General features: G+C 36.1%; 1 protein-coding gene across 1 annotated transcript in view; it reads left to right on the top strand.

The window, feature by feature from the left end:
- The window catches only part of plcg2 (phospholipase C gamma 2), a 47307-nt gene that overhangs the window by 2078 nt on the left and 22754 nt on the right, over window positions 1-22475 (top strand). The window contains exons 2-7 of the mRNA XM_015374107.1: window positions 16350-16541; window positions 19162-19311; window positions 19875-19968; window positions 20050-20097; window positions 22138-22222; window positions 22357-22437. Coding sequence (XP_015229593.1) covers window positions 16358-16541; window positions 19162-19311; window positions 19875-19968; window positions 20050-20097; window positions 22138-22222; window positions 22357-22437 — 642 coding nt within the window. The 5' untranslated portion in view covers window positions 16350-16357. The remainder of the gene's footprint in view (window positions 1-16349; window positions 16542-19161; window positions 19312-19874; window positions 19969-20049; window positions 20098-22137; window positions 22223-22356; window positions 22438-22475) is intronic.

The following is a 22475-nucleotide window of genomic DNA, read 5'->3' on the forward strand; positions in this document are numbered from 1 at the left end:
ATTATTATTATTATTATTATTACATAATTTTCTCTTTAGCCCATATAACACAAAATCTAGTTCTGAAAAGAGCATGAATTCTGTGCTTATCATCTTTAATGTTACTATATTGATGTGTGATTATGAACCACAGTGTTTTTGTTGTCAAGAAATTATGAATACATGAAAAAATAGTAAGTAATATATGAAAAAATAAAAGGAATATTCCACTTGAGATTATTACTGCTGCCCCTGTCTGTATTAGAGGGAAAAATGGTAGGGGTGGCCACAGGGGTGGCCAATGATTGGCTAAGGGTGGCCATGGCCCCATCTATTTCCGGCCCTGCATTAGAGGCCAGCAGAATCAATGAGAGAATATCTATGGATACAGGAGCGCCGATGTGTCAGAGTAGATCTGCTCCTGATTTCAGAACATTTTTCTTTGTTTTGGACCCATTTGATGCTTTTTGGTTCACTTGTGCTTCTGGAAGACCTTCGAACCTTTTCCCTGGGCTTTTTTTTTTTTTTTAGCATTTCCTTGTTGTTTGGAGTCTTTTTAAAATGTAGAGCCTGAGGTCCATATTCTCAAATTAAAGCAGTTTCAATAAAAAAAAAAACGTTTTTATGAAATACAGAAGTTTGCAAAAAGCTAAAGGGATAAAAAGTACTGCTGTTATTCTTTTTGATGTATAAAAGCAAATTTACCAAGCCAAGTTTGCTTTGTGTGAGAGAGTAATCCAGCCCTAAAACGACTGGTTGTTTCTCAGATTAAGTGTTTTTTTTTTTTTTTGTTTTTTTTTTTAAAACAGTGTTCTGTCTGGCGATGTGGCAATAACAATAATTGTCTTGATGCCAAAAAGGCCCAACAAATTTTACTTTCACAAGTGGAGCAGTACGGCTATCGCCATAGTGTTCTGCTTGATTTATGCATATAAATTGCTTTATTATACTTGTGCAGGGAGTTTTACTTACACTGCAATGTAAGTAGAACAGGAACGATTAAGTGCTTTTAATGAAACATCACCAGCATGGATTTATTTATTTATTTATAATTGTCTTTTTTTTTTTTGGAGGTGTGGGGTGGGGGTGGGGGGTGGTTGGTTCCTTAAACAGCCTGATCAGACCACAGCACCCCAGTAATATTTAAGCCCTTTCTTTGACTAGGCCATTTATAACCCCTCGACACTTTTGCTGTTGTAGATGTCAGTAAACTTGCTTCACGTCTTTACTTGCACTTCTTTAGATTAGGCCTTTTAACCTACTTTATGTCAGGCAGGTTTTTATTTCTTCATCTGGGTCTAGCAGTAATTTGGGTCTGGATACTGTTTGTTAATCTCAATAAATTTACGACTTGACTGTTTTTGCATAAATAAATAAAGTCAGGAAAAAGGACACAGAACTTTATATCGCTGCAGAGCCCACACCTTCTGGACACAAACTGTTTAGATTTTTACCTTCAGGGCGTTGCATAGACAGTTTTCCTCTCCAGATTTTCTCTTTAATGAATACTAAGCAGCCAGAGAACCCAGGTTGATACCTGCTTATCTAAGACAATCCATCCATGTCTACAATTTTTGCAGAAAGAGAAAGAAAATAATATTAACACGTTTGATGATGTGAACAATTTACATGGGTGGGGTTGAACAAACGGCCTGGTTCACTGAACTAGAGGCAGTTCAGTGGGAGAAGTTGGCTTTCCTGGTTCCAGACTTTGATGCTGAAGAACAGGACATCACTGGAAGTAGATATGATGAAAATCAGAGCAGTTTCAGCTTTTTTAAGGACTGAAGCAAACATTTCCTTATTAAAAGCATCATTGCTTCTAGTCTGGGCTAACACTGCATCACTACAGGTGAGGGATTCGACACAAAAAATAATCTGAGGTCCACTTGAAATTATTTTAGAGTATGTTAAGCCATAATATTTACACCATTACAAATATAAATATTTTTGGAAAATACCAGAAGGAGAATCTAATGACTAGTATGTCATGAGGTTCCGAGTTCAAGCTCCACTCCCAAAGCCTGCACTCTGGGTCCCTGAGCAAGACCGTTAACCTCACACTGCTCCCCAGTCGCCGCACAATGGCAGCCCACTGCTCCCCCAGGGGATGGGTTAAATGCAGAGAGTTCATTTCGTTGCACTGTACTTGTGAGAGTAAAATAACAATTAAAAAAGAAACAAGCTGGGAGCTGGTTAATCTGCTTCCTTCTGTCCTTCGCTGGAAACTGGACCTTTCTGGGTTCTGAGCTGTTTTCTTTGCGTTGTATAAACTACATGAACCCCTCTACAGTACTGGCGTTTATTATCAAGAGTTTTTAAATGTTCTGATGACATTCAAATTTACATAACTGAAATAATCCAACTGACAGTTCTTTAATCTAAGTATGCTATTTTTGATAACTGTACAGTATTTTCTTTATATGTATATAGGTTATCTAGTATAAACTGTTCTTCCTGTCCACTTTATTAAAATAAAAATAAAAAACCTTTATTTTATTAGCTGTGTTGTTGGAACCATTTTATATCTATGTGGAATCTTTCACAGTTTTTCCTTTTTTCTCTGTATAACGTTTCTCTGAGATGCACTTTTTTTGTGGTTTGCATGTTGCACAAATTAATTTAAATTCATCTGTGATGCTGTTTCTTAGCCAAACTGTTTATTTTTGGAGTTTGGGGTTTTCCTTTACTGCACATCCTCTTCTAATTCAGGATTGCTGTTTTGGAATCAGACTTTTAAAGTTTTTGATGATGTGAAATTCAGTCTGTTTTTTGTTTTTTTTCTTTGCTTTGCCGCAAATACAGTCGAATTTCCCCAATGTGAGGTCGTAAAAAAAATCTTTGTTCTGTGCTTAAAGTCAATCCCTTCCCTTTATTTAATGCACTGACAGGGAGGCCTGGCATATCAGTGCGACGCAAACTAAAGAGGTTTAATGTAAATGTGAACCATTTAACCTGAAAAACTGGGGCAAGAAGGAATGAAAAACAATTACAACCACATGAAACAACCACAGAGAAAGAAATGACAACACTGAGGGGGAAAATAAGAAAAGCAACAAATTGAAACTGGTGTTAAATGGACTGCGGCTGCCTGCCTCCACTCGGGCCTTTCCTGCTGTATGTTGGCATCTACTTATCTGACGGTTTCGTTCTAATGGTCCACTGGTTTCAGTTTAATGAGTGACTATCATTCAAAAGATTGCTGAGCTGTGTGCTGCGGTCTGTTCACTGTGCCGGCGTCAGGTTAGGGCTACTGCCATGTAGACTGAGAAGATCTGCCTTGTTTGAGCCTTTGCTGCTGGTTCAGGGACGTGGTTATGGGGGCCGGGTAATCTGATAGACATGCCTTCCTGGCTTGTAGCCATCTATAAAACAAGACTCCATGATTAACTGATTTCTAACTTCTAAATGAAAAATTATTTCTAAGCTGGATTCCTGGTGGACAAAGGAAACAAAATGTAGACCTCATGGTTCCACAAACTTGCATTAATTTGGAACTCATTTATGACAGACTAACTGTGGAAGCTCTCGGTCCACATTTAACCCTCATTAAGTACATGGACTTTTTCTCTTTTTTCTGACTCTGTAGAACTAGTTGGCTTTTGGCTGCTCATTGGTTCTAAATATCAAGGAAGAAATGATTTTATTTGGACTTTTGTTACCAGGTGTTATCAGATGTCATGTTCTGCTCTCTGCTCTGACATGTCCGGTTCCTCTGAGTGAACAGTCATTACTGTCGTCAGAAGTAGGTGGCCCAGTTGTTGGTCTGAACTAAAAACCTGGTTTATGAATAAATATCTGATTCATCCCCAGAACACATCCAGCCCAAACATACCAAGCAGCTCATCTTTCATGCCATTTTCCTTTCTGCTGAGTGGGTTTTCATGCTGCATGTGAATAACCCAGAGACAGAACTAAAATTGTCCAGAACTGCAGTGAGATTCGCGGAACAAACTGATGAAGTGAATTATTTTACAATATTTGAAGAAAGAACCAAATCAAAAACTAAATTAAATCCTCGATGAAAAATAACAATCAGAGAGTTTGTTCAGCTGGTTTTGGGGTAAAAAAATATATAATTTTAGTTTGTAATATTTTGCATAATAGGTAGAGTGGTGTGTTACTGCTCTTCTATTAATAACATTTGTCCATGTATGGATATGGGTGTACCCATGTATTAGGGTTGTGGTAAAAAAAACTATTTGGCGATTCGATGATGATCCTCGGCTGCTCAATTTAATATTGACCTTTCAGTTCCTAATATCAATTTATTAAAAGAAATATTATTAATTTCTACCTAAAACAATGAGAGAAAATGTGCTAACTCTGCACTGCCACTGGTAGATTGCGCTGTGGAGCCCCTATTTAGTCTGCAGCACCATTTCTGTAGTTGAGACAGTCACAGTAGTAGAGACGTAGACTGACTCAAATCAGAAACAACCAAGATTCAGATGAAAATATAAAGCACTTGCTTTTTTATCTATACATTCAATTTTGATAGTTGGGTAAATATCACAATATATATCGATATTGCAATATTATGATAATATTGTATTGCAATGCAAATATCGTGATATGTATTGTAATTGCAACTAACATGCCAATACTCACCAGTGCTATATAGGAGCTTTTCATCTTAATCATCATTATTAGGGCTTCAATCGCCACCATCACTGATTTGAACCTTAGTAAACTACTGACATCACTATTGTTATTCTGCAATAATTTTGGGTTTTTAATCAAGAGTCGTTTTTCTATTGACACTGATGAGTGCAGCGGCACTGTTTGCTCGTGTTCATACAGGTCGTGCTGCTTTCAACAGCTGCTGTCTTTACCTCAAAATGGTGGACAAAGGTGAAAGTCCTCAGAGACGGAGGAGGTCTGAAGTAGAGCTTGAGGTCAGGAAAGATAAACAGGGGTCTTTATGCTCTACATGGTGGCCCTCCATGATTGCCCAATCCTTCAATTCAGTTAATCTATGTAGCACTAATTCATAACCCAAGCAAGTCACTTAATAAAGACAATTCAATCAGATCATCCAGTCAGATGGATGGAAAGTATTCTATCTGGAAAACCAGCTAATTGCATTCAGTTATTGACTTTGCTGGATTTGCTCCTCCTGGATGAGCATGTAGTGACAGCAGATATTCACTTGCATTGTGCCACACCAAGTATGCATGTAGTGACAGTGGAGAGGAAAAAATAAAACTTAGCAGGAAGAAACCTTCAGCTGCTTTTTGCCGAAGTCGACTAGAGGTTTGCGGTAGCATGCAAAAGGAACATAGAAGCACTGATCCATAAAGAATTTGTTTTAGGGCTGTAACAATTCTTCAAATGACTCATGGACCTTAATAACTAAAAGTCATCAAGGCAAATGATCCACCTTGAGGCTTTCTTTGATATTACACGCATTGTGTTCCAGGTGGGTGGCTACTGCTAATGATTAAATATACTGCTACCCTACTGATACACAACTTCTGATAGTCAAGGACTTTGGTGTAAGCAAGCCTGAGAATCAGTGGGGAAGAATTGAATCTGGTCACAAACTTTAAAGTACTGAACACCTCAGAGAACCTGGACTGGTCCATCAACACAATCCACTTTATTATAAAGACCCAACAGCGTTTTTTTGTTTTGTTCCTGAGAAAGCTGAGGAGGAAAAAGTACCTTTCACCTCTACTTGATAATGAGGGCTTATTTTGTTTAAACAATTAAGATGGTGTAACCTCTAGGATCTAGAACCCTTCCTTCCACACACAAAAACATAATTTAAACCTAAGCCTAAGCTGCAGGCCGCTGCCTGAGAAAGAAAAAAAAAATCATGAAGCAAGTTATTTTGTAGAGAAATCATGAGAACCAATCCAGTAATGATTCTGCTTACTGCACAGTTGGCTTGAGGTAGCACTAAAGGAACTAACATAGAAACGGATTCCTGATTTGACCTCTGCATTGGGAACATTAAAGGATGGCATCTTCTTGAATTAAATGGAATTCAGTTCACAATTAGGAATATTTCTTTGATTTTCTCACAACTTTCTCCTGAAATCTTCATAAAGATCAGTAAAATATAAATCGCTTCAGATTCAAACCAATACAACATGTTGATGACAAGAATACGTGAAGGAGACCAGTCCTCCCAGGTACTGCACACGCATCAGCCTAATCTAATGACTTGCCTTGCTTGGTTCACATAAAAAGCAACGGCTGGTAAGGTAAAAAATGATGAGTGTGTTAGATGGTGGTCTTTACTGCTGCATAATGTATAACCATCATACCATCCTCCTAATTTTAGAGTGTGTAATATTCATGTCGACAAAGACTTTTTGGCAAGTTTAACTGCTAGCTTATATATTCCAGGTCTTATGAACGTGCACATTTTGTTCAACCAGTTGGACAGAACCAACTTTTTAGGGATTAACAGGCTGTCTAGTGATCTTTGAGTATTCTGTGAGAAAACTAAAAATACCCAAACCAATTCTTGAATATTATTATTAGGTAAAAATCTGGAAGGGGTCTGAATATTTTATGAAAATCTGCAAATATTTTATGTGGAAACACTTTTTTGTAAAATTCCAAAACAAGATTCTCTTTCTCTCCGGTTTAACACCCCAAAATGCTTAATCTAGTTCTGAACATTGTGCGAACTGATCTAACGGCTGCTGCGTCAGTATGAGGAAAGCGGTGGAGCTCCATCAGAGGGACTGTCCCATTACTGAGGAAGGGAGGATCTCAGCTAATCATCAACCTAAAAACAGTCACTGCTTTGTTGAGTGGGAACACCATAGCTGCACATTTACTCCATAAACACAGGTATTCTAGGAAGATTTAGGTATAAATTATTTATTACTTAATAGTTATTTTAGAATAGACTCCTTTTCATTCGGTTCTGCTGTTAGATTTTTTTATTTTGCTTAGCTAAATAAATAATCATTAACTCACCTACTATGAATGAGGCTGTGATTGGTTCCTGCTGCCACTGAGGGATGCATGATGCTGATTCTCGCTTAAGTGTACGAATCAGAGACTTAAATCCTGTCCAGTTTGTTTTATTTAGCTCGTTTTCACTAGACTGTTACAAATTGTTGGTATGTTATTACAGTATTTATGCCAGGTTTTTTTCTGTCCTGTTTTCAGCTTAACAAGGCCTAAATTAACAGAAAACGTATCATTTACAATTATTTTATTAGTAAAACTGTTAAAATGGTGATTGTTTAGAAGGGATTCATCTGAATTAATACTTTGAAAAAAATAATGCAACTGTTTTTGGTATCTACTTAATCATATTTAGTTACTTTAACGCTGTTTTATGTCCTAAACTGCTAACATGAAAAAATTATTTTAAAGCTACTAAATCCGATTAAGTAAATGCCAATTAAGTGCTAAGTACTTAGGATGTTTAGTAAAGAATCAATTAAAAATAGTAAGAAAGTGTATTGAATATGTATATTTACAAATGGAGATGGATATAAAAAATTAGCAGTTTTTATTTATACAGAGAAAGCTAAAAGTTATAATTTAAACAAAGAAAATCAGAAATTCTATTGATGAACAAGTACTAGTCTCAGTTTGGTTTCTGGGTGCTGCTGCCTAAGGGATGGATTTAAATTCAGGGCACAATTTCTTTACAATGTAAAAAGGTTGCAATAACAAGCAACTATGATTGTTCAGATATGTGGTCATTTATTTATAGTTTCACTGACAGTAAAGTTTTTTTTTTTTTCACATACCAACTCAAATTAGAACAGAACTGGGAAGTAGAAAGAGAATGATCCACAGCACCACGCAATTTTAACCGATGAAAGTCAGAAAGGGATGATGATTCCAGACTAACAAAATCCGAAACAGATACAATGGCAAAAAATATTTTCTGATATAAAACTATTTTCTAACATGTTACAGAACAAAGCATAAACTAAACGGTTTGTCATGGGCATAGGTGCTGCTCATTTTACAGGCAGGCAGTATTTATGTTGTTCTCAACTGTTTAAAGGTTGAAAAACAAGCTAATTAACTGTTATAAGCTGAACAATGGAGTTAGGGAAAAAAGATTTGTACTTTAGCTTTATTTTAATTTATTTGCTTTTTTGTTTTAAAGTGCAGACGAAGAGCACAGATTATAGGGAAAAAAAATGTAATCACAAATATAGCAAAAGTTTATCAAAATAGGCAGTGCTATTTAGCATTTATATTATGTTTTAACAAAGAAAAGTACAAATGGCATCATTATGTTGGTACCAGGTGAACTTGGTGGATATCGATGTGGTTCTCTTTAAAAAGATGCAGTAGGCCAATGCAAGTTCCTGCAGTACGGATTTCCAAATATTTTTCACAGGAACTGGTCCTAATTGATTATGTTAAAGTATTTATGTCAGAGGGTGACCAGACATCTCTGACAGTCTATATTTTGGAAAAACTGGTTTCAGCAAAAGTTATCCCTGTAGCCACACTGCAGAGAGCTTTTGAGTGTGATGCTATTAACAGCTATTAAAGCAGCTGAGTCGCTCACATGAATGAATATGTTGTGTGAACAAATTAAATCCATTCACTATCGTAACTGATTCATCAGGTTCTAAGTTCAATTAAAGTTGGCTTGAGCTGGTCAGGAGTGGAACCTTCGCCGTCTCACAAAACCACATCTCTTACTCTAAGCTGACTAACAGCTAAAGCAGCCTGGCTTTGTCAAGCCTACCCACTAGAAATACAGAGAAATATTGCAGAGGAGTGATTCACCAAGTAGTTCTAATTGGTAAAAGCACCGACCTGACTTGTGCACTATGAATCAGTGAGGGATTTGTACAGGGCTGTGACTGTGCTGGTTCAATAACTCACCTATTACGAATGAGGCTATGATTGGCAGAGGTGTCAGAATGCTTATTACTCAAGTAGAAGTATAAATCCTACTGTTTTAAAACTCTTTTGTAGTATCAACTTAAGCTTTTTACTCAAGTAAAAGTGTAAAAGTAATGCAGGAAAAAGTGTAAAGGACAGTTGCTTTAAACCTTATAGTGGTTACTGCACTACCCTATTAAAGGAGCATTTTCTGGATAATAACATCCTTATACTTCATTTTCTAAGTTTTACAACTAATGGAAACGGTGTTAAATTTTACTCTGCTTCATCTTGAAAAACTTTTATATTCGTTTGTGGCGCACAATAAGATGGTGCAGCACCTAGTCCAGGGGTCTGCAACCTTTCATATCCAAAGAGCCATTTTGCCCCAAGTCTGACCAAGTAAAAGTTGTTTAGAGCCGCAAAGTAATTGACATTTTAGAAAAACAATTTGTTTTTTTAATTATCTAGTATAGGAAATGAGTTGCCATCTTAAACAACCAACAATGTATGTATTTTATCTTTTAAAATAATATTAAAACACATAAATTCCAAGCTAATTAAAAGGAAAGTGACTCTAAAAACATATTTTTGGTTCTTTTAATGTCCTTCTTATCCATCTTATAAAAAACACTAAAGCTTTTAAGACTGGTATTTATTTTGTAGTACATTATTTAGGTCTTTATATACATTTTAGCCACTTTATGAGCCGCTGCAGAGGGTCCAAAGAGCCACATGTGGCTCTGGAGCCGTAGGTTGCAGACCCTTGACCTAGTCCAACCACAAAGATTTTTTTTTTTCTGAATGTAACAAATTATTTTAACTTTTTAAAATACCAACGGACCATAAGAAAAATAAGCTTAAATGAAACAAAACTAACGGGTCTATTTTCAAAATGTAAGAAGTAGAAAGTAGGGATAACTGCAAAGAAATGTAAGAAGTAAAAGTAAATAGTTGTCTAAACATTATTTACTCCAGTGAAGTATAGATAGCCAACATTTCTACTTAAGTAATTTAAGAAGTATTTGTACTTTGTTACTAAACATCTCTGATGATTGCTTACCGCTGTGACTGAGTAGATATTCCCTTTTTGATTCGAGTGCAACTCTGACTAATTTCTGATGCCAATTATCTCGCTGAAGTGTATGGATCAGGTGCATATTTATCTACTGACTCTATAAGGCTTTGCTGAAAAGTTAAAGAATCATGCATTGATTCATGCAGCACGCAAAATACTGAAACACTGTGTCGCCTACTCACATAACATACCCTACGCTGGGATAGGACCAACATGGTCTGGAATGCTGATGAAGATCCTCAGTCATCCAGGTCATAGTCATTCCATAAAAGTTCAAAAAATATCCACTGGACTTGGTTTCCAAGATTTGAAGACGTTTCGCCACTTCTCCAGGAAGCTTTCTCAATTCAAATGTCTGGATCCGCAGTGAGTTTAAGTCTTATATAGACAAAGCCTTGTATCGCTTGGAAACATGCAAATGGCAATCCCATGAATGGGTCGTTTGGTTCCATTGTTAGCCTGTAATATCTGAATCATAGACAGGTTTAAGATATTACAGGCTAACAATGGAACCAAACGTCTTCAAATCTTGGAAACCAAGTCCAGTGGATATTTTTTGAACTTTTACAGAATGGTCTGGAATAGATAATACAGTGATTTGTTATGTAATAGATCTGGAAATGTATATTTTTATTATCTATTGGATTTTTTTGTTGTAAATGTCAAATTCGAGTTGTATTTTTGTTCCTTTGTTCTGTAACATTATAAGGTGTGAGAGAACTGCCGCTCTTATCACTATGATGCAGGTAGAAGAAGAGCAGATGGCTCCACCCTTAAAAAAATTTATAAAATAGAACAGTGTGAGCTTGTCATCACCAACAGGAAGCCATTCTGTGATTTTATGGTCTTCATTAATTGATGATGTTTACACTGAGCTTATCCTTATCGTATCCAGTGATAAAGGTTTGTTTCTCGTTAATAGTGTTATCTACATTCATTGTGCCGTGGTAAAGAAAATGGGGCTTGGGTTTAAGTTGTTTTACTATAGTTGGGTTTAAAATAAAACAATATTTTTGTACCGAACAGAACAACAAAAAGGCAGCACATGCCAGGATAATTAGAAATAAAATGTCTAAAGATCAGTTTTTTATATGTAGTTTTTAAGTGATTTGTGAACATAGACTTTAAGGCTTGGGTGTATTTGACTGCTGGGTTTGAACTTATGAAAGTTTCTCTGGAAAATATAAGGGAGAGAGTGAGAGAGAAATGAAAGAGGCAAGAACCCATAAAGTAGGAAATAGGAGGGCGTAAATTTCACCTGGTTAAATGTTTGCTTGTAGTGTAGAATTTTAGAATTTATAGAATTTTTATTATCAACCTTTTATCAAACTAGTTCAGGGATAAAAACGAAATAAAAAAACAAACAAAAAAAAAAACATTATAATTTATACATAAGTATAACAGGGTGGACCCAATTTTCCATATAAATACAACCACCTTCTAAATAATATTTTTTGTTAGTTGGACATTTATAAGTGTTCTGATGTTTTCTTAAGGGTATTGTGATTGTATTACATCTCTGTTTTAGAATATTGATAGAAGAAGTGATAAGATTAAGGTCAAAATTATTTTCACCAGTATGTAAAACATTAGACAGTGCTTTTTCAAAAAAAAATTCATTACACAAGTAATGAATTTTGTTAACGAAAAAAAAAAAAAAAAGAAGTGATAAGAAAACAAAAATAGGAAGAAAAGTTGAAAAAAGTTTAAGTAAGAAAAGAAAAATAGCCTGACAAAAAAAAAGGTGTAAAGGAGGAGCTAGGAAGAAAAATATTAAGGCAAAAAAGTTGACAAAGAGCAGTAGAGTAATGAAAAAAAATGAGGGAAAAATTGAATACAATATTAGGTATTACAATTAATTAATTACTCTTTAACTACTACTCTTATTTTTTATCATAATCTTTGGAAAAGCATACATTTTCCTTTCATTTTTTCTTTATTCTTTTTTATAAATCCTTTTATTTTTTTTATATTCCTCTTGTTTCAACAATTAATTTTCTGTTTAGTTATTAGTGTTTCTTTCATCTACTTTTCTTTTCTGTTCATGTACAGCACTTTAAATTGCTGTGCCACAAAATGTGCTTTAGTAATAACCTTGCTTTGCCTTTTATTGTTGAAAATATGAGTAAATATGTGAAAATCAATAAAACAGTATACCTTAATCTCATTTTGATAACCTTGAATTATTTTTGTGACCAAGCTGGGTTTAATATTAGAATTTCCTATCAGAAATCTACTGTGGATCTGAGCTATCTTTGATTCAGTATTCTGCCAAAAGGACGTATGCCTAATAAATACTGATGCCAGCACATTTGTTTGATCCACACACACATTAACTACTTTACAGTGTGTTACACGTGCAGACTTAGTACCACGTGACTCCAGTATAACACACGCACTGCAGCATGCTCCTTCTAAGTGTTGTCTTGCAGACGACTTTGATCGGCTACTACAGGAAATCCCACCTCTTTAGACATTAGACTTTCTTCCTTATTGGTACCAGTAACAGTAGCAAAGCATGTCAGAAACCAACGCACAAACATTTAACCATAGACGACAAACATGGATCCCAACTCTCTATACAAATTTAAAATATTTATGTTTATATCTACAGAAATACATACTATTCAGATCAATAAATAATATAAATACTGATATAAATAATGACAACCTTTCACCAGAGCAACCAGAAAAAGGCTCATGCCCGAGTAGGAGAGAGACTAAAGGTGAGTTGAAATAAAGCATGAGAGCTCAGAGAATGTACTATGAGCGCATATGTATGAATTCAGCATATATAAATAATTTAAAATATGCATGGAGGGTAATTTATGTACATATGTATTTAATACATATGAGTATTTATTTTTATTTACATTTTTGGCAGAATTCTGACTTCGTAGAATAGCTTTAAGCTTCACTCTTTGGTCAGAACCTTATTCTCTTTCCCCAAACAGAGACTAAACACTGCAAGTTAGGCTACTGACTGCTGGTAACAGCTCCACAGAACCACATTAACACTAACTTTTAACTTAAGTTTAACTATTTACTATGAAACACTCATTAATATTAACTGATCATATTCTCAGTCTTACTTTTCACAAATTTTTTTGGTCCTACTTATTTAATTTCCTGTAAAATTATAGATACTAAACATAAAAAGGATCAGTATATTCTAGATAAGGACAGTAAATCCAATTTTCAGTCTTTCTGCCTGCTTTAAAAGTGTCAGATTTTTGGCTGTTGGTCTTATTCATGCTGTGGGACCCGCTGAGGCTTTTTGAGGAAGTTGCTGAGTGGCCAGCTCATTACGTTACATAACGCTCTCTTGTTTCTGCTGGTGTGTCTCAACCTTTATGGTTTTTGAGTTAAAGCTCAGCAGGCGGCAGGTGGAGATAACAAAGCTCAGGCAAACGATTCTGTTACATATTGATATCTCTCTGGGTGGATTCTCATCTTTCTAATGTTAGGTCAGTACTTCATACTGTTGAGAAGAACTTTAGTTTTGTGTTTCAAAGGGAAGTACATGCCTGCCTCTGAACTTTCTTTTTCTTTTCTTTTTTTAATGCATATCCACCCAGTAAGAAATAGACTGTAAAATTATTTCTCATTTCACTCTGTCTTCTTGTTTTCAGGAAACAGGAAGTTTAAATATATCTAGTAAAAAATAAATGTGATGAATGTAAACATTTTTTGGTTTGAGATACACAGAAAAAAAATTCAAACAAACCAACACTTTACTTTTTTAATCTAAAATTAGTTATTAGTTAATAAGTTTTAATTTGGATTTGAGCTCTGAGAAGCACTGACATCTGAAGGTTTGCTTGATTTAAGAAGATCAGAGCCTCCCTGGGAGTGATGGTGGTTTAAGCAGTTCCTCTGGGGTTAAAGGGTTAATCTTAAGCGCATCCCTTCATGGCAGCTGCACCTGGAAGCTAAAAGCAGAACATTTACCATTTCTTTATGTATAAAAACCAACAAGTTGTGATGCAAAAGAGGAAAAATGTTTATATTACCTGTAAAATGATGAGGTCTCATGGAAACGGAATATCTACATGATGACGTCCATATTTGAAAGAACTTCCAGCGAATGTTTCCATCCTGTTTTCTGACTAACGGGTTCTCTTTCTGTTATTTACCAACTAAACTGCCGTTTGAAACAAGCTTCTTATGTTACTAAGCAGTTTTTCAGAACCTGTTTATGCAGGAAAATGAAAAAGCACTTTAGAAATGTGCTGTTATAATCAACCATCTCCTATTTTGTTCCCTTTTAACTGGTAGTTTTACTCTGGGAACAAACATTCTGATATTTTCTTTCCGCTGAGATGTGGTTCTGTATGGGAGACTTAGAACCACAGAGGTTCTGATTGTCTGATTACCCAGTTAAGCTGACAGTCTTCTTCTGAGTTTGTTTTATTGGGCTGAGGTTTCACTTTGACAGATGGGCTTTTGTTTCAGTGTCAATTAAAACAAAACTCTTGAGTTGGATCAGGAGAAAAACTAAATTATTCCAGATCCTGTTGGAGGTTCTGAATGATTTAGTTGACCCATCTGTGGAAGGTTTCAACTCAAACTGATAAAACAGATCAATTATTAAAACTGTCTAAATTGAAACTAAACACATTTACATGTGTGGGATATGCTCACTCATGTTAACCTCCACCCGGAGCCAGTGCACCCAGTAATGTAGAACCATGGACTGGTTCTTGGACTGTTCCTCCAGGAGAAGGACAGTGCTCTGAAGGTTTGAAGGGAAAATGTTCCAATGCCATGCAGATGTCTTCTAATGCAGGCAGAGGGAGGAGCTTAAGATCACAACTCATATAGAACTAATTAACATTGGTAATCTATTGAAGTGTTGCTGCATTTAAGTTGCACTTTTTTAGAAGCCTCTTTGCTGAAATAATACAGAAATAAGTAAAACATAGAACCAGACCCAACAGAGACATAATGAGCCATGTAGAGCAGGCGTTCCCAAACGCTTCAGCCTGTGGCATCATTTAATGGCACATGTATTATGTAATTGTGCATTATACAAATTTAATTGTAGGTTTGATATTTTAATCATGTATCAAATATCAAATAAAAACATCTACTCAATTCATTTTTTTTATTTATTCATATATATGTATTTTATTAGATATTTATATTCTAGTGCAGCCCTAAACATCACTGCTTCATTCTGGGGGATTGTTGAAGCTCTCAGATCCATCAACACCAGCATCTTGTTCAGGTCACCTGCTTACAGACATCTTTCTGAGGAGCTTTTTGAAAAGGTTTGGCGAGCTTTTATCAGGCTTTTGCTTGTTATAGGAAGTGATGACTCAGTGGTTAGAGAGCAGGCTGTTCCTTGAGATAAAATCGCTGATGCAAAGCTCAGACTGTCACTCTGGGTCCTGGAGAAAGAACGTTCATCTCTGGGTGCATCTCGGTGCTCTCTTTATTTATGACTCCCATTAATTCTGTTAGAGACTTACACTCAGCCTCATTCACAAATGTACTGTCGGTAGACTGATCTTGGGTTCTTCATCCTCACCTAGGATACTTGGACCCATAAAGCAGGAATTGCACTTACAACCTTTCCAATGAAAGATGCATTTTGTTCTCACACACAGCTTTAAATCAGATTGTGCACATCACAAGATTAGAGTCTGAAATGTTGCAGGGAATTGCTGGGTGTCATGACTCAGAAAAGAGGACCCAATATTCGAGACAAGACGGACAGTGGGATAGTTGAAAAAGTATTTATTAAAACAATGGATGATTGGAGTAACAGCAGCTAGGATGTCTATCAGAGGAAACTTTGTAAAAGGAAACACATGTTAGTGAAAACGTAAATCTAATGGAGGATGATGTGAACGCGTGAGTCTCTAACCTGGTTTAATATTTCAGCCTGTCCTGGGTAGGATCCAGCCGGTGCGCCTCCCAGAGTATTCCAGACACAGCCTCAGAGAACATGCATGAGTCTGAAGCCAGTTCAGGCAAACAGATCAAAGCAGGAACAGGCAGGCTCAGAGCTCCAGGAGTCCAAAGACAGTTCAGGCAATCCGTTCAGACGGGAACAGGCAGGCTCAGTGGTTAAGGGGTAATCAGAAACACTTAGGTACACTAAAAACACTCTCACCACTGGCCAGAGACAACAAGAATAATCTGGCTCTGATGACTGGATGCAAGCGCCCTGAAAAGAGGCAGGAGCAGGTGGATCAGATGAGAGGTAATGAGTAACCAGGCAGAGTTAGACAGGTGAATGGAATGAGTAATTAAGCCAGACATCAGTGCCAAGATCATGACATTGGGATACAAGGTGCTTTACATTAATACTTTGCATACTTACAATGTATTTTGACTAACGTTCACTACATCCTAAAGCTCCCATCCAGCCATGGGAACATTATGTATTGGAACATTAAATTAGCCATGGGATCATTAAAAGTAACATCAGAAACTTTCTTTCTTGCTGTCTCAGCTGCAGATATGGCTCGCTCAGGGTCACAGGGCGAGATGACTGAGTACAAGAAGATCCTGATCAAACGGGATCTGGAGATGGGCGTTGTCATGACGGTGTTTCGGCAGAAGGCGGAGCGACTTACGGTGCAGGTCATCATGGAGACCCGGCAGGTGGCTTGGACTCGCACTGCAGATAGAACCGATGGTGTCTGTGAGTTTATTTCAGCTCTTTATTCAATCACTTATTTTTCCTTATAACGCAAATATATTGTAGTGAGACACTTTGCTTTATTCATTTATTTATGTATTGTCTATATAATTGGGAGAGATACAAAGATACAACATTTATTGTTAGGAAAACAATCTGATTCTTGTATTGCAGTGTTTAAAGCCAAAGCCTAATTTGCAAAACTCATCCTTAGAAGGATTTTAAAAGCAATTCTGGGTGACTTTTGACCAAAGTATTCATGGGTTTTGTTTGTAAATTTACCTATTTAGACATTCACATCAATATTTTGGGTTATTTAACATGTAATAAGATGGGTGTTAACGTCACTATATGCATTTCCACACTAAACAAGCAATTAGCAAATTAGATATTTATTTATTAATAAACAACAAAGTAAACATTTAAATGTTTAGGTCCAAGCTAAAGATTTATTTTGTAAATTAAATATTAGCCTTCAAAATAACAAGTAAATATTTCGCTTTAAAACAAAATCTTTTGTTCCAAATTATTTGTTTCTTTTACTAACCAAATATTTAGGTTCAAATTCAATACTAATTTCACAAACTAAATATTTCATTTCAAAAGCTAAACATTTCGTTAGCTATCGAAATATTTATTTAAGCTCGACTTAAACATTCAGATCGAAACTAAATATGTTAAAGTTAAATATGAAGTTTATAAAATGAATATTTTGCTTGCTGACTAAATATTACGTTTAGTGCTGAATATATAGCTTGTTAAATAAGTATTTATATCTCAAGTTATATATTTATTTCCAGAATATTTTCTTTAGAAACTAAATATGAATTTGTAAACTAAATATTTAATTTGGAATATAAATACTTAGCTTGACTGAAACAGTTAGATTGGAACTGCATATTTACATATTTGAAAGCTGAATATTTAGTTTTAAAAAGAATATTAAGCTTGGTAAATAAATATTTAGTTTAGCACTAAATATTTAGCTTGCCAAACTAAATAAACACTTGATTGTATGTAGTTTGTGAAATATATATTTAACTTGCTAAAAATTTTAAGTTTGGCGATAATTGTGAATTATTTGCTTTGTTTGAGAGGTAGTTTATTATTTAGTTTTCAATATTTTTATTCAGTAGGTCAATATTCTGCATTTGGTGCATATACCTCTCCTATGAAACTTGAAAGTGTTTCCCAGTAGTGAAGCACATAGGGACTGTTTTTCAGATGGAGAACTATCTGGGTGTCAGACATACAGTTGGATAGTACCTCTGCAGATTGCTACGGTCACATAGCAGCTGCAAAAAAACCTGCGTCATCCTCCAAATAGAGCTGAAAACTGGCTCATGTGCAGAGCAGAGGCAAATCATTTATAAAGTGGTTTAATAGCAAAGGAATTTTCTCTCATGATTGCAAAACCTCATAGAGACTAAAAACCAGACGGTCTAAAATGCTTTAAAGGGTCATACAAGTGAAAAGATCTTAATTAACACAGATTTATACTTAGTCCTGCTTTTACCCTATTGAGCCCTCCAATTCCAGTAAGAGTATGAGCACCATCTGTAAAATAAGGTTGAACATTGTTTTTACTCTTATTATTAAATCCCAAACAAGATGAGGCTTTGGTGTTTCTAAAACAATCAACAGATACCTTTTGCACAAATCCCTACGTGTGAGAGAAATCTAAACACTAGAGCACAGACATGGTTGACTCTGACACCCATCCTTTTGTTTAAACCTGTCATATTTGGTATCATATAAAAGGGATTTTCACCTTTTCATTGTTGTATATCAGGTCCTTATAACACATTTTTTCAGAGGTAGTATTATTTGCATATATAGGAGGTTGTATATCTTCGAGTCCCTGTATCATTACACTCCGGACTGATGGTAAAAGAGCATCATACTAAACTTCTGCTCTAGACCTAATATTTTTTCTCGAAATCTGATCATTTTTAATGCAAAAAAAGGATATCCGGCAAAATCCTATGCCAACGATTTGAGCAAGGTTTTTGTTATTTTATGTTTATAAATGGCATTTTGGGAAGATGCTGCAGCTTGTGTTTGTAAATAGACCCCAGACCTTCTCAGTGTGATTTAAAGTGATATATTTGTTTTCAATAGTTTTAAATTACATACTTTTTTTGAACATTTGTTTACATTATAAAGTGATGCATCTCAATAACCCAGATTTAAAAAAGCAAATCCAAAAAGGATTTGCAAATAACAAGTGGTCACTGTCACCTCAGTTTATCTTTACAAGTGACTTTGATGATGAACTACAGATACTCAGATACACCCGTTAAACTAAAGTCATCTTTAGCTTCATATTTTAATGCTTGATTGTTTCCTCTGAAGCACTTTGGGATTTTTCATCTTTAAAAAAAAAAGTTCAATGATGAAAGAAAAACCTACAATCAGTACAATATTAATCAGAAATATGGCAAAGTTCAACAAAACAGTGGAATAAGACCAACAAATAGCTCTGCCTGTAAAGAAGAAACCTCAAAACAAGCAGTGGGAACCAAATGAGAATTTTTTTAGTCTTGCCTTATCAGAAATAATTGACCATGTTGCATTGATAGAGACAGTAATAATCCAACCCAACCTTTGTGTTCTGTTTCAGTGGACCTGTTTGAGATCAGAGAAATCCGACCAGGCAGGAACTCCAAAGACTTTGAGCGCTTTAAAGACGGGAAGGACAAACACATCGAAAACACCTGCTTCACCATCTTCTACGGCTCCCAGTTTGTCCTCAACACCCTCAGTCTGGGAGGTGAAAGCTGCTCTTCATCTTTGTTAATGGAAGCCTTATTTAGGTCTTCGTTTTGCTGAAAGCTGCTCTGCATTTTTCACTCTCATAGCAAAGAGAACCGGGTCTCTTTTCCATTTCTTTGGCTTGAATATCATCTCAGCTTTAGAAAATGTCACACACACATCAACATTGAACAGTATGGCAGATCTTTTCCTCCATTCATTTACAATATTTGATCAATGATATCCATTAAAAACTAAAATCATTGAATCAGTTGCACTGACACTGGGAAACAGCAAAAGTGGTCCAAACAGTGTGCCCTGAGGAGCAGAAAGGGAAACACTGCTCTGGGTGGCTATTTGAGTAAATTTGCCTATCTATTTGCATGTTTCTTTTAAATGTTGATCAGCTGTTTTAGTACAGTATATATTTTAGGACATAAGCGCTGCTGTTTTGTTAAATAAATGTTGTCTTCCAGGAAGCAGGTCAATGAACATCAGTCCATTGTTTTACTTCCAGAGTTAGTCAAAGGTTCAGCTTTTAACAAAGCAGACAGAAAAACAGTATTTCTACAATCTCTCCAGCTGATTCTGTGGAGGAGGCTCAGAAATGGCTGATAGGACTCGAGCTGCTGAGAGAGGAGACACTGGCAGCTCCGACCCCAGTTCTGATTGAGAGGTAAAGTCCTGTTCTCATGGGCTCAGAAACGCTTCTGCAGCTTTTCATCCTTCCTCTCCATTTGTGTCTTTCTCCCTCCAGCTGGCTGAGGAAGCAGATGTACTCTGTCAACCAGACCAAGACCAACAGGTATGGACCTGATTTTATCCCTGATTTTACATGATTCACAGTAAATCTCGACCCTGTGAGGTTTAATCTTTTTGCATGGTGCGTTTTATTGGTTGATTGTCAGCAACATAATACAGGGGCAGGCACAAGGAAAAGATTAAAAGCTCTTTAAACATTTCTTATTAATATTAATCTAAAAAAAAGTGTGACATTTGTATTTTTATAAATATGTTTAATCCAATTCATGGGTCAAACCACTTTTTATTCTTATAATTTCCTACATTATGTCTAATACTTATTGATTTGCCACAAACGTTCTAGTTTCTAGTGAGGAACTAAACATTGAGACATATGTGGGAGGTTTTATGCTTCTCTGTTCACATGGAAAAGTACTGTTCTGAAAATTTCTTTGGTTGATTTTTAGTTCAGGAGAAAAACAAAAATGAGATCTAAAACAGTTGCTGAAGCCATAAATATTTTCTGATATTTAATGTTCAATTTGATGAGCTCTGGCTAGTTCAGTCAAGCTTCTTTCTACTTTCACCTAGAGATAGATTTTAATATTTGTATTCATGAATAGTCTTTTACTAGCACTTGTCACTTTTAGCCACCTGCACAGGCTCAGCCTCGCACCCAGCTTGGTGACATTCCACATCGCCAAAACCAGTTACAGTATATATAGTTCGATTCGGTATCCGCCACTGCACGATGCCAATTCCTCTTTACTCATGGTTCCCCCTGCAGGCGGTTGGCTCACTGCGTAAAGCATTGCATCTGGGACCACTTAGGTCCTGTGAGGAGGAACCTAGCAACAGGCATTTGCAGATTATGTCCGAACCCAGGCATGGCTCCAGGTTGAGCTCCAAACTACGGACATCATTTGCCTAGTTTATTGGCTATCATAAGGACTTTTGAACCACTCTTTGCCTTTGAAATCCATACATATCAACACTGCCAGTGGAAAAATTTTAGGTGTAGTGTTAATTAAATAGTGCGGGGGCTGTATTAAAAACACACAGCAGTAAAATAACACTGCCATTGTAACCTGGGACATATTTACTTTCTTAGATTGGAATGTTAACTGTCTGCTGTTTAGTTTAAGCCATGCCCTCACGTAATGGCTGCAAACGGCATGACCTAATTTCCCATTAGTATTTAGATGCTTAGTAGTCAATTTTTTAGCATTAGAAAAACATATTTAGGGGCGTGCTTCAGTGGTGCAGTGGTTAGCGCGTGGAGTCCTCGATGTGGCCGACCATGGTTTGAATCATTAACACATGTTTTCCTGTTTCCTTTCCTGTTAGCCCACTGTAGAAAAAACAAGCCACTAGTGCTGTAAAATCCTCAAACAATAAAATAAAACAGCTTTGGTGTTGGTATTGACAACACACTGGTGTTAATTTTAACATTATATTTTAACACAAACCCTAAACACCACAAACACCACACCCAGTAGTTATTTTAACACTAGCTCATGCACATACTGTCTGGATACATTTTTGCTGTTAAAGTTAACACGGTGGGTGTTAGATTAACTCTGGCATTTTTGCTGTGTAACAGGGAACACCTTTATTTGTTGGTGGGGCCCTGGTGCTTGGATGATCCCAGAGTCCCCTAGCAAGGGCACCCAAGCCCCGAAACCCAACCACTGAGTCAAGGTGTCCCTTTGAAGTCCATATTTGGCCTTTTAACAAAATATGTAAAAAGAAAAAACAGAAATTAATTTTTGATATTAATAATTTATTACTATGCGATAAGTCAATATTATTTTTTGTGTAGTCTTCTGCCCTCTGTTATCAGGTATATCTGATTGTGTACAATAGGATTTTTAACAAAGTTTTTACCATTAAATTATGCAAAAGGTGTCAGACGCAAAACATTTCAGAAACCGTATGTATCAAATATGATACATTTGGCATTACAGGGTTAAAAAAGATTTGTCTTGAATTTTCTGCTAACCTTCTATAACAGCTTTGTTCTCCTGAAACCCTAATTCTCACATGAGATGCAGTCATGGTTTCCAACAGATGAAGCATCTTTTTCTTTCTGTGTAATTTGCAGCCTCTCAGTGAAGGAGCTAAAGTCTCTACTACCGATGCTGAACTACAAGGCCCCCAGCTCTAGAGCTCTCAAAGACAAACTAGTGGTTGGTGTCTTCTAAGCTTTGGATTTCAAGATCTTCATGAGAAAAATCTGTTCTGCTGCTTCAACTTGAATTTGGAGGCAGAACCCAGGATGTTTCGTTAAACCGTTCACAGCTTTTCTGTTCTGTTATCACAGGAAGTGGGAGCCAAGAAAGATCGCCTGGACTTTGAACAGTTTCACAAGTTTTATAACCTGATTATGTTTGAGCAGAATGAGGTCAGTGTGAGGGATTCTCTCTTGTAAATATGTCCTTA

Source organism: Cyprinodon variegatus, unplaced genomic scaffold (genome assembly GCF_000732505.1).
Source record: "Cyprinodon variegatus isolate N-32 unplaced genomic scaffold, C_variegatus-1.0 Scaffold97, whole genome shotgun sequence".
NCBI classification, from domain to species: Eukaryota; Metazoa; Chordata; class Actinopteri; order Cyprinodontiformes; family Cyprinodontidae; genus Cyprinodon; species Cyprinodon variegatus.